Genomic DNA, 14,261 nt, shown 5'->3' on the forward strand with positions numbered 1-14,261 from the left:
ATGATTCTCCTTATATTTCAAGCTAGTGTTTGCCATCAATAGACATTTATCTGCGCACACTTTCAACAGACGGTCGCCATTATCTGGTAGCCGAGCCGCAACTCCGTAAGATCGGACAAAGTGGGTTTCAGTCTGGTTTATTTTACCTACATCAACATTAAAATCACCCCATTATTATTACTATTTCACTACCATACACTAATTTGTGGTCTATATTGTCCTTTTTTTTCTTTTTTACACGCACCTTACATAATTTATATCTTCCCATTCTCATTATTATTGTGTGATGCAAATGTATCTGGTGCCCCCTTGTACTAATATTTATGTGTTCAAATAAATAAATAAACAACTGCAATCATTTCTAAATTAGAGCGTCTAGCTTTCTGAAGGTTAGATAGCTTCTCATGAAATTGATCTCAAACTTTGTTGGAGCTGCAATCAGTGGGAGAGTAATCAAAGACAACGAAAAGGCAACATCTTGTGTCTCTATTTTTTTGAGTTCTTACCATTCCGTTTAGTTGAACAGCACACAAGTGGCTGCCTGTTGGAATTAAGTCTAGAAGAGCCTTTTCTGATTTTGAAATTAATGCTACACCTACACCAGAGAGACCACAGGGAATAGCAGTGGGATCTCCAGGTACCTGAAGGGTAATTCGTGTCGATTCCTTATGTTGACAAGTGATGTCAAATGCGTGACTGTACTTGGATCCTGTATACGCATTTCTGAGGCGCGGCACACATCAATGGCGTGAGGTTCTAGAGTCCTAGCTAGAGAAGCCTATGTTACTATCTGATAAAAAGTTCAAAAATTAAAAGCTCCAACATGTGGATTAGAGCGTGATTTCAGAATACTGCGATAAACATTTCATGAACGTGAATCATTGACATCGGTGGAGCGCGGTGATAAAGATACGTAAAAAGGTTTTATTATGGGGATGGAGTAACCAATAAAAAATGAGGCAGGGATTTGATCGTCAACAATGTGGTCTCGGTCTGTTGTCACTTCCCAGCTGCCCTCGCTGTGGGAGAATATCTCTTCTTCATTAACCTGAGAAGGGAGCTGAATCACCGGTGGTCTTACCGACCTGGGAGCATGACTGCAGAATCCAAGGTATAAATGCTTGGGACCTGTCACGCATGGCCTTCTTATGAAAAGTTTTTAATGTGTTTACTCTGTACTTCCATAGGCTTTATCCCCGGACACGGAAATCCATGGGTTAAGGTGTTGTATGATATTTTCACTGTCGACCTTTTTTGCTGAAGATGCTGGTTGTCCGAGGGAAACATTTGGCGTCGCCACACTCTAGAACCTGCAGTACTACTTTGCCCTCGAACATTAAGTGGCTGCTTTTACTCTTATCGTTCCCAAACGGACCTATCTGAAATGATAGTATCTAAAAGAACATGTGTTTCAGACAAACCTGACCACCACGTTAAGGCAGTAGCTACAGTCAGGTTATAGTGATATTCTAAGTAAGTAATAGCTCCGCAAGGACATATGGACAACAAATAAACATGATGATTCAATAGAAAGATTATTATACTTGATTTCGTACTGAAAATAATAACAATAAAAGATTGTATTTGTGCAAATAATAGGCCTTGTAAAATTAATAGGTTCACAACGGGTTATTATGTGAATGGAGTAAGATAAATAAAACATTTTTGTTATGATAATTACAGATAATAGATGAGTTAAATGAAGTGAAGTGATATCAGAAACGATTATAAATAAATTCATTGGGATATGAGAAATAATTGAAGAGAGGAACATTTTCAAATGCGAATTATACTATTAGTAATAGTTCAAGGCCATGGTAAAGATTGTACGCACAGTTCTAGCTATATCTCATGAATGGCAAGAGCTTCTCATTTTTAAAGAGTTGGATAGGAAGAAATCTATGTAGATTTGGACGAATTATATGCATAACCTCAAAATCAACCTGTGGATCAGTGGAATGACTAGAGTCGGTAAGATGTTCAAGAACGGAACTTCCAACTGATTTCTTCTCACCATTGTAGAATAATAATGGGATATGTTCTCGTATCTGAGTTGAAAACAACAGCCGGTTATAGCTTATGTACCTTGCTCGACAAGAGCAAATGAATTGCTAAATTCACATAGAGGTGACCAGAAGAAGAACTGTATCTTTTATAGATACAAAAATAAGTTCCTACTAGTGAACTTCAATTTTATTTTTGTTGTATTGAACGTTCCATTTATCGCTGCCATTAATCGATTTCTAATTCCATCAGAAACTCTATACTCCTAGCAAAAATTGATTCCGTTAATCGAAAAGTGAATATTCATCTGTAGTGTTTATTAACCTAAATATTGATAAACAAATATTGGTGATAATTTGAATAAGTAATACCAATTACTTACATTCTTAAGAAGTTAGAAAATTGCCTACATACATACAATGCTACATAACTATGATATAAGACAATATATCCGTTTAAATACTTACCTTCTTATGTTAATTTAGTAAGTTGGTAATTTTCTGTTGATTTTTTTTATGTGAAATTATAGAAATGATTATTGTTATTTTTTGTTTTGTTTTGTTGCCTACTGTCACGAAACTCATCCATTCATTATTTTATTTTATTCCTTTTTATTACTACTCTTGCGTGTTTCCCTAAAAATATAATTTTCTATTTCCTTTTATAAAATAAAAATCTTTTTTCTTTATTTTATTTCTCTTTTAAATAGAAAAATAATAATGAAATGAAGAATTTTGCAATGATTGATTCGAGTACAGAAACTGATCAAAAATTATATATTGAACAAAGTAATTATCATATAAATGAAAATGAAATAGATCAAGTATGCCAATTAAATAGTTTATATTTAATTTCACTGATTGAAATCATAAGTCAATTGAAGCTAGATCACCATAGAAAATCTGGAAGCACTGGACGGCCGTTTTGTCCTAGTATGGGACTCCTCAGCAGTGCGCATCCACGATCTCGCACCCCGCGAGATTTGAACCCAGGACCTATCAGTCTGTCAGTTTATATTTAAATCCATAGATAGATTAATATGTGGACAGGTTTAACTGTGTTATTTTTTACTAGTAGTAGTCGTAGTAGTTTAGGCAACGAAAAAACACTTACTTAACAATATTTTTCTACAACCTGGACCAATGGAGTAAAGTTAGTGGTCCTTTGAAGTTCAAATTTTCTGTACAATGGTTTCTGAATTTTATTCATTTAATAATTAATTTTTTAATGGCAAATTAGTTTTATTTAAAGGAATGGAGAATTCTACCATAATGAGATAAGACGCCGTTGTTTATCTATTATGGTTACAAAATTAAGATTCTGAAAAATGTTTTGCTGAGTGTATCAAAGAAAAAAGAGAAGTTTTTGAAAATATGTTTCTTTAATTTTAAATGTAAAATGTTACTTCAAAATGGATTCTCATGATCCCAAAATCAACTTATTTTATAATAATGTGCTTTAGGTGAAGTTTCTTGAAATAGACAAACATTACAAATAAACTTACATTCGTCATTCGGTATGAGACTATTTGAGCCTGTTAACTGAATCTAACCATCTCAAAGATATAACAGTTATAGAAAAATAATTTTTTTCCTTTTGTTATTTGAATGGATGATTTAATGTCAGCACATTAATTCCAATTATAATCAACATTATTTTTTTTATTGTAAACATTTTTAAAATCAGTATTCAGTAGCACCTTAGTTCTATTACACATTTTGATGTTATGGATTTAAATATTTTGTAAAATTGCTTTCATGATCAGATTATCAAAAACTGTTCTACTATTATAAAGTATTATTCTAGATTCTGTATATAGTCGGTCAGTCAGTCAGTTACAGTGTAGGACCAGACACATTTATGCATCGGTCCAAGTTGCCACACCTCATTAGAACACCAAGATGAAAACTGGATTCATAGAAGTGGTTAATTCAATGGTGGTAAAGTATAAAAGAAAGATTGCATATAAGGACATAGTATAGGAAGAAAGAATTAGTTCGTAGAAAGAAAGATATGAAGCGATTTTAATCTTATAGTTTAAGGGAAGACAGAGTGTGTATACACCTACACAATTGTGATCGATTCTGAGCCATGTCACCAAGTCTCCAACCATTGGTTACGATAATCGCGCGGACCACAACCAAGCAGTCTACATCTCCCAACATGGCTCAGATTAGAAGTTAGTGACTTTGTGAACTGATGCCACGTTTTGGTTTGGCTGCCCCTAACTTTCTACCAACCATTTTGAAGTATTACAATTCGTAAAGATTTAACTGAATTGTGAAAAATATCCATGGGTAATCAATAAGAGTAATCTTAAGCGTCATAAAGTAAAGATGAATGTCAACCTATTTCATTTGCTGTTAGACAGTCACAATGATATTCAGTTTTACTAACCTAATAATATTATCATGCAAACGAAATTCATCTTATTTTCTTTTATTTTCATATAGTCTTATCAATCAATTAATAGATGAGGTGAATTATAAGTAAATATTTTATAAGGACAATTATTTTCTTCATTATTATGAATTTAGGTCGATGTTACTTTTTTAGTCATCTTTAAAATAACTACATTTATTGACTATCAGTTATATATCAGATTTTAACTAAACATCCACTTATCTAACTTCCTATAGAAAACAAAATATGAACAGGAAATTAAACGAAAACAAATTGAACTGGAAAAAGCTCAAATCAATTATGATAAATTACTTGAAGAATTTATTCAATCTCAAACAGATTTTCAACAGATACATGTTAAACTTAAAAGTCAGTTAAAAGATGAGCAATTGGCAAATGAAGAAAAATTAAGGTGGGTTTCAATTCATATAAAGTTTTATAAATATTCAGTAGAAATTCTTAATATTTTGTTTATGAGTGTAAGCATATATCGGCAGTGAATTACTGAATAATTTATGTCGTAGGATTCTTTCCGATATTATCGATAATTCATCAGTTTAGATATAATTTCATTGGCTTAATAAGTCCTATTAGAACTTCAGCCAGTCTATTTCAAAGTTAATGTTTTGTAGGTATATTGTTATCATTCAGGGATACAGAGACTTGCCAAAAAGAATAAAATTATAACAAAAACGGATTTTTATTTAAAAATAAGGCGTACAAGCATTCGATTTTGTGGACTCAGTAGTACATAGCTGAGGGATTTGAAAATTCATAGTTCCATACCACATACAGACACATATATCGACTACTCAAGAATGTCAAATTAGAGCGAGGAAGCTGTCTTTTTTATAAATACGTCTATGACGGGCAATAGTGATTTAAAAAGTCATCTTCATATAAGTTTACACTTTTAGAGAAACCATGTACAGAGTAGTCTTTTAGAAGATATATTTTACATGATAGTGATATAGCAAAGTAGATAATAAAAAATGGCTGAACATTTTCATAGATACAAACATTTCAGCATGCAAATATTATGACAACTGCTTTATTACTACTTAACAATGAATTAAAAGTGACCAGTGTTTACAATTATTAACCAGCAGATTGACATTTGTTAGTTCAAAAGACAGGTTGTTCTTTAGGTAGAATATAATGCGTTATCGATCACAAAAATGTATTCACCTCTCTCATTAATACGCAAAAAAACTACTGACAAGTAGTTCTTTTGTTTTAATATTAATGATTAGTAATGATATAAACAGTTAGTTTTCATAACTGATCAAGTCAGTGAATAGTATATGTGTTGAAAACATAATTGATGTATTTGTATTTTAGTAAAAATAGAACTATTTACTTCGATGTTAATGTATTTATCTAAAAAGTTCAAAATTCAATAAACTAAGACTAATATGGATTAAAACACGTTCAATATAACCATGATCTAATTTCAATAGTTGAGATCATGAGTCAATTGAAGCTAGATCATCATGGGAAACCTGTAAGCACTGGATGACTGTTTCGTCCTGTTGTGGGACTCCTCAGCAGAGTGCATCTATGATCCCGCACCTCCCGCGAAATTCGAACCCAGGACCGATCAGCGTCGCGCGCGAGCGCATAACCACTAGACCACTGCTCTGGTATCCAGCAATGTTAATGTCTAACTTCAACTAATCCACGAAATTGAGCGACTCATTCACCATTGTCATCAGTGAGTTACTATCTCACAACAGACCCGGTTGAACTCCACTAGTCCCTGCTCCTCACTAGAACTCCAGGAAATACCTCTTGAAGCCAGTCACCAGTGAGCATATGTTGATTCATATCAGAAGGGGTTTTGTGGAGATTGTAGTAATTTCAATAGTTGAGATCATGAGTCACTTGAAGCTAGTTAACCATGAGAAACTTGGAAGCACTGGACGGCCGTTTCGTTCTATTGTAGGACTCCTCAGTAGTGCGCATCTACGATCTCGGCTAGAGGGATTCGAATCCAACTATTGAAATCGCTACAATCTCTACAAAACCCCTTCTGATATATGATCTAATTCTTTAAATCGAATTTCACAAATTTTTGAATTGTTCTTTGTTATTTTAAGTTTAAAAGAAGAGGAATTAAAAAATCATTTTAAAAATGAATTACAAACAATGAAACAGTTATATGAAAATATAAGATCAAAAGAATATAATGAATTTATACTTGCTCAAAATATTCTTAAATCTAAAATACATGAATTACATCAACGTTTATTAGGATGCTCTTGTAAATCATCAACAATACTGAAGCAGGTTAGTGTACATAATTAAAAGGGGATTTCTTTTATTTTCTTTCCTAAAAGGATGACAGATTTTTTAAAATAACCATTATAGAAAGAAAATGTAAGTTCATATATGATATCAGTTTGAATATGCTAGGATCTTCATAGTATGAAATTGAGATTTATCACAAATAAATATTATGTAATGGAATCCTGAAAACTAGTGAACATTTAACAATTGTTTTGTATTAGCATAGGTTTCCTTATGATTTCATATCTCAAACCTTGCTATAAATCCAATCTTATCACCCCCCCCCAAATGCCTTGGTACGGCTGAGGGTGCGGAAAATCGTCTTTCTCGCTTCAAATGCTCTCACATGGCTACATGTATACAGCCACTCCCACGGAAGTCCTACTCACTGCATTATCGTGATGGGGGTGTTGTTTACAAAATTGAGAGAACAAAAAGTCAATGTCCATAGCCTTAACCGGGTTGATGGACACGTAAGGTCCACCTAGGGGGTGGTGGAAAACCCTTATTCCAAACCAATGGTACATATGGGATCCAGGATCCTGATGGAACAATCGCTGGTCACCGGCTACCATGGAACTGCATTTCCTAACGTTGTTTCATTGTCTTTTGGATTAGACCTCTAGGTCAAAGGCTTGGGAGCGGCCCCCTAAGAAAACCACCTTCTTCTGTCTATGCATCCGAGTAGCATCACAGCTCACACATAAATGAAGTGACGTGTATGGTGCATATGTATACGGTGCCCCTTTGTGCCAATATTTATGTATTCAAATAAATAATAAATAAAATCTTGTCACTATTTGAATAGAAATATATTTCTCTACTGTTCGAATAATATCAAGTCTGTTTTAGACAATGACTGCTCGAACTGCGACGTAATTTTTCTGATGTGAATAAATCTACCCAATTTTCATCAACTTAGATGATTATGTTAACGAACAGTATTTTAAGATTTTAACTTCATTATTCTCTTTAAACGGACTAAACGTTCGTTTCCACTTACCTCAATCTTTAGTCTATCCTCAGACATTGCTTTTCTATCAAAAAGTATGAAAAGCAAATGGTCAATAATGGTTGATTTGACAAATCTAACATTATTAATCGTTTGTTTCTCACTAAAGTAGACAACTCGTCTTTATAATGGTATAATGAGAAGTTTGCTTTTTCCCAACTAATAATGCATGAAGTGATCATTTGTTGACCTTGTTTAGTCTTCTAGTAAATAAAACTACTAAAATTCATTCTATGTATGTCACTTTTTTCATCTTTGTTTTAGGTGAAAAATAGCAGATTATCAGCAAATAGTCAATTATTACCAGAGATTACTATGAGTAATAAACAAAATTTTATTTTTGATACTTCATCCTCTTCATCCTTATCGTCATTACCAGTAACAGGAATTCTGTCAGAACAAAAATTTGTTTATAATCATGATTATAATCTACTTTCTGATCAACTATCTTCACAAATTAATGAAAATCATCATTTCGTAAATGAAAATAAAGAGAAGTTTCATTTGCCTACATTAACTACCTAAAGTGATAGAGGAATTTGTAATAAGAAAGAGAAAAATAGAAAATAAAACGTTATTCAATTATGTAGTGTACTACCGAGTATAAACAATTATCCATAAAGTTAATGAATGTGTGAACAGAAACACAAACATTTCTACATTAAAAATTTGCGCACACACTCAGAAATATGTTTGTCTATATGTATGTGCATAGAACCGATAAGTGCCATTAAAAAGTATAAAGTACCATTCACATATGTCTATCATACTTTCAATTTACATTTTAAAAGAAAAAAAAGAACAGAAAATATAATTACAGATTTTGTAAGAACTTCATTTCATTGCTTTTTTTTGGGGGGGGGATGGTAAATGAGATATGCAGTTTGTTAAGACTTTGAGATGGAAGAGGAATTAGTTGGGTTTGAAAATAGTTTCTTTTTAAAATATTGATGTAAGAGAAACATTATTTGAATAATTGTTGAAAATTACGAGTACATTAACTGTTTTATTCAGTTTCCATATTATTTGGCTGTGTAAAGTCTAAAGACAACATGTATTATATGTTTGGTATTGACTAATACTCATTGGTTCGTTGGATGATTTTTGTCCGTAATCGGATACGTTTTTTATACTCAGTGAAGTTTATTCACTTCATAAATTAAAACATGAAATTATGACAAGTTTAGGAACGTCTTAAATAACATATAAATTATTATCTAAAACTTCGATGAAAAAAACGATTAGCGGATTAGTTGAAGTTAGATATTAACTCCACTGGATGGTGGCCAGCTCAGTGGTCTAGAGGTTAAGCGTCCTCGCGCGAGACCGATAGATCGTGGGTTTGAATCTCTCAAGGCGGGATTGTGAATGCGCACGTCTGAGGAGTCTCACAATAAGACGAAACGGTCGTCCAGTGATTCCAGGTTTTCCATGGTGGTTTAGCTTCAATTAACTCATGATCTATAATATCCACAAAAAGCTCCTTCTAAAAGAGATTAGTGAACAGTTTTCTGATTTTCTAGACATATATTCGACTTTATTTATTACAGTTTATTCAGCAGTATTAGCCGACTTAAACGTGAACCAAATGCGTTTATTTTCAACAAATGCCTTCAGCTCAAATAACTGATGATCCAGGTTTGCAAAATGAGCTTCTATATCAATTCATTCGAAGATATTTGTTATAGGTATAAAGTCTAAAAGTTATTAATATAGGTATCCTTACCAAGGTTCGATTTGGTAATTTCGAATAAACTGAGCATTGGGTAGATTGTTATAAACGAATAAATAATATATTTGTAATATCCCAATCAGTAGAAAAATTGGATTTTCTGGCATTTCGTGACTTAGTGTAAGCCATTTCTTCAGAGAATTAATTATTAACCTTTACGTTATAACATAACAATCTCACTTAAAATTCATACTTCTCATTAGTTCTGCTATTTGATTTACATAATATTGTAAAATTAATTTTAATTTGGTTATTTGTTCTCTGAAGAAGTGGCTTACACTAAGTCACGAAACGTCAGAACATCTAATTTTTCTACTCATTGGGATATTACAAATATATCTATTTATTTATTTATGTTATTAATATAGTTTAGAATTGAAATCTGTTCATGTTTGTACTAGATATGTTGAATAATTATTTCATTGAATGATCAAGAAATTCATCAGATATCTCATTCACTAAAGTCTTCAACTATGTACAAGTAGTTTGTTGACATTTCAATTTGAAATTGATTACAATTTTTGTTTCAAAAAACTTGCCGTTCTCTGATGAACGATTCATTTCTTAATTCATAAGTCAATATTTCAAAACTAACCAGAAAATTAATAGATTTTATGCAACCACAAAAAAATTGGCAAAGTATAATGAATTTCTTGTGTTGTGCGAATAGTGTCGCTTATTTTGTTTTACTGGAAATTAAACGGAACCACTATTTATATGTTTTATCCAAAAGTGTATTTTCGTAACAAATATGCGTATTCTTAATAGTTTGTTTCGAACTGGTTGTGTTTTAATAAGATCTATATTATCTGAGAGAGGCATTTGAACACTTGTATCAAGGAATATGATATGTTTGTAAAAATGATTACTTACAAAAAATACATTGAATTATGATATCAGATAGTAAAAGTTTTATAAATTAAGTCCTTAGTTTGAGTGAGCATAATTTATTGATTAACTAACTTTCGAAACCATAACGTTTAATAAATGTGAGCTGTGATAAACGTTTTTAAAGACACCTTGTACCCAGTAGTGATTAAGAAAGAAGTATATCCGTAAACGTGATAATTCATATTGTTAGTAATCGGTTAATGTAAGATATATGTGGATCGTTTCTAGTAAGAGTTGTGATCAATGAGTTATCAAAAATTAATAATCGAAATATCAAACTGAATAATATTGATACGTTTCTTTTCGTTCTCTCAAGCTATCCTACTTTCTCACGATTTTTATTCGATTAGTAGCCTTTACGTTATAGCATAACAATCCCACTTAAAATTCATACTTCTCGTTAGTTCTGCTGTTTGATTTATGTAATATTGTAAACGACGGAACCTAATCAACAGATGTAGTTGGCGATGTACCATATGATAAACTGACTAGAGCAGTGAAGAGAACGTTTAATGCAGCCAACCTATGTCTATCGTATTCGACCCGATCTATGGTGATTCCCCAACTAAAGGATAAATTACCTGGTTATGCCATTTCTATGTGTATTTACGAATTAAGCTGCTGCTGTGGAGAAAACCGTATTGGGCGCACAATTCGACAATTGAACCGAAGAGTTAGTGTATACCTACCTTCGCGGTTAGAAAAAGGTACTGTAAAGACAATATGCGGCTCGGTTCTATTGTAGTAAACAGAACACGGGTTGGGACAATCGAATGTATTTAACACAAAGTTACAGGACTTGTTAATAAAATCTAACAATCCAATAGTAAATACATAATTTACAAAATGTCCATCAATTGTCTCATAATGACTCAGACTTCATTGTTCTTGCATTTTCATACAAATTGCATTCTGTTTTCATCCTTTACTGTTCGATCTTCTTGTCTCTTTGCTGCCAGACATTCTGCTCACGACTAACATCATATACTACTTATGTCAATATAAGTAGCACGCACTACACTATCACACTTGATCGATAGCGGTCATGTAGTAGACAGAAATAAGCCATTTAAAGTTATTTATCGTATTCCTACTAGTTTTCCTTATGGTGTTCGGTCTCGTCTCTTACAAATAGCAGAAGCTATAGGAATTATAATCTTTCTATGAATTTTATCTCACTGTCTATATTTTTCTAATAATTGACCTATTTTCGATTATGTTACATTGATTTAAGCCTCTATTATTCTTATCACAACTAGTACACCTGTCATCACATCAATTTGTACTTTTCACCTATTATGTAGTCTTCTTCATTGTTATCATTAACCCATAAACTACCTTGACTGGTTTAATAATTTCTTATATGCATATAAATATTACTGTATATATTAGAGTGAAGCCTGATGAAGATCTGATTGGAAACGATATTGTTCGCTTATATATGTTGTTCTAGATTCTTTTTTTCATTTTGTGCCTATAAACTCTGAGGCATTCACATAAAACATATGATGAGTAGTCCAATCTATATCATGAATTTGTTTATTATTCACCTTTATTGGTTGATTGAACTTTTTCTTTATTTTATTTTCAATTTACTTCATTGAAGACAATATGAACAAAATTGACTAATTAATCTTTCATACATTATTGAATTTCGACGATACATTATTTACTTATTAAATACATTGTGTTTTATGCTTGAATAATTGAATTTTAACACTGAAGAATATCGCAAATTTATCTTAGTTCAAATTCATTTCAAAAGATCTACAAATGAATAGTTTGCCATTATTCTTCATTTTCAATAATTTCCTTCTTTTCTTTATTCTTTTAAAATGCGTGACAGAACATGAATAAATATCTATTGAACTGTATATTAAAGAAATTTTATGTCGTAGTTATAGTTTGTTGATTTTTTTTTCAATACAAATGAATAAAATGTGATAGTAAACTAAATCCTGATATTTTGTATTTATCATTATTAGTAAAGAGCAAACAAGAAAGGATAAATACACTCTATACTTCTAACTTATGAACTATTTTCAGTATAGGATTGTAAAGACTGTTGAGTTTAGGTTGATATCATGAATGGATTAGTGCTAGGTCACTGTTGAAACCTTGTAGGCACTGGATGGCTGTTTCGTTCTAGTATGAGACTTCTCAGCAGTGGTCTACAGGTTTGTACGCGAGACCGAGGGTCCTGGGTTCGAGTTCATTGTGCGGAATTGTGTATGCTCATTGATGAGGAGTCCTGTACTAGGACAAAACGTCCATCCAGTGCTTCCAGGTTTTCAATAGTGATCTAACATTGATCCATTCGTTATATCAATCTGAACTATTTTCAGTTAATCATTTATTATTAACCATTCAATCGTTGTAAAATTTCCTTTTGATATTTGACATTTTCAAGCACTTTGTAATGGGATCCATTGTAAAGTTTAATGAGGTGTAAGTTATGTAAAGCATTCCAATCAATGACTGAAATACTATGTGAAAATGGTCGATATGCAAAAACAAATCTATGAATTCATTGATTTCTACTTTGAACCGTGTTGGTACATTCAACTGTTTATGGATACATTATAGGAAGTGTGTTTCGCTTTGACTTTTAAAATTACGTTTCAATTAGTCATTTTATCTTAAGAAAGCATTTTACACAATTAACACAAATATCATTTCTAGATGTAGACGACTATCATATTTAGAAACAGAAACAAAGTTTTGAAATTTCTTTTGTTCGACAATATCATTTTAAACAGTAAAATATTTCAGTATTCACTTTCAGTCTTCATTTAATTATCTCGATATTTTAGTTACATGACTTGATACAACATGCTTTTACTTAACTTCAGTTACGGAGACAACCCAATTTAGCCTAATATTGATTGTATGAACTATCTTAGACAATATTTGATATAAAACTATCGATAAAAAAGTAATATCATGATCAGAGAAGATGGGACTAAATCGATACTTGTTTAATGTTGTATTCAGTGGTAGCAATTTTCTTTTTTTATTAGTTATTAATTACGTATCTTTTCTTAATACCATACATTCCAAAAGCTTTATAACATTGACAAGTTTACCATCTTAATTATGGTTTGTTAGATGAGTCCAAATGATCATTCGAAAAGACTACATTGATTTGAAAATAGCAATAAGTTTACATTTAATTGTTTTAAACAATTATTTATATCTATCATATGATACTAACATCATAATCTTCATATTTTTCTTTTAGTATTTCGTGTTTAGTATCTACACTGAACATTATATAATGAACACTATCTAGTAGGAGATATAAATCGACTGTAGACTTATTTTTATAGAAAAAAGTTTAGTAGTTAAAGAAAAGCTCGACATTCACCCCTTTAAAATTGTCTTCAAATAATTTACTATTGAAATCTATATGAAACGTATATAAATTATTTTAAAGTAAAAAAAATTATATTGAGCAGTGCTTTTGTGTGTGTGTGTTCTTTTTGTCTAATATGAAGATATATTTGCTACGGATACTAACAGACGTTTTTTTATTTTTGTTGTCACGTAATTTTATCTGGGATAAACTGTCAACATTTTTTTAATGATCATAGCTACTTCTAAAATTTTCTTAGGATACAATAAAAATTGATTCATGAAACTTCTCATTCAAAAATTTAGTAAGAAGATGAAGAGAACGAAGGAATTTCTTTTCAATTAATTTCTTTATTATAACTCCATAGTATGTTATTGACAATTCTATACTCGCTTCTTTAGGGGCTACAGGATATGAAGTTAAAATGAATAAAACTTTCAAGTTATTCAAAATATATTCCGTCAAACATCATGGTTTGGGAGTTTGTATTTCTAATACTACTGAAGCTACTAAAATCTATATTGAAAAACCTAGTCATAGTAAACAAAGATGAAAGGTGGCTAGCGGTGGAATCT

At 31.5% G+C, this 14,261-nt stretch overlaps 1 protein-coding gene across 2 annotated transcripts in view; it reads left to right on the forward strand.

Moving 5' to 3' along the window:
* Positions 1-8,545, forward strand: part of MS3_00005362 (uncharacterized protein) — a 43,620-nt gene extending 35,075 nt beyond the window's left edge. For both annotated transcript variants that reach the window (XM_051213421.1, XM_051213420.1), the window contains 4 exons: positions 2,714-2,827; positions 4,644-4,819; positions 6,507-6,696; positions 7,973-8,545. In XM_051213421.1, coding sequence (XP_051069401.1) covers positions 2,714-2,827; positions 4,644-4,819; positions 6,507-6,696; positions 7,973-8,233 — 741 coding nt within the window. In that variant the 3' untranslated portion in view covers positions 8,234-8,545. The remainder of the gene's footprint in view (positions 1-2,713; positions 2,828-4,643; positions 4,820-6,506; positions 6,697-7,972) is intronic.
* Positions 8,546-14,261: the final 5,716 nt, after the last annotated feature.

The sequence above is a fragment of the Schistosoma haematobium genome, chromosome 3 (assembly GCF_000699445.3).
Source record: "Schistosoma haematobium chromosome 3, whole genome shotgun sequence".
Taxonomy (NCBI): Eukaryota; Metazoa; Platyhelminthes; class Trematoda; order Strigeidida; family Schistosomatidae; genus Schistosoma; species Schistosoma haematobium.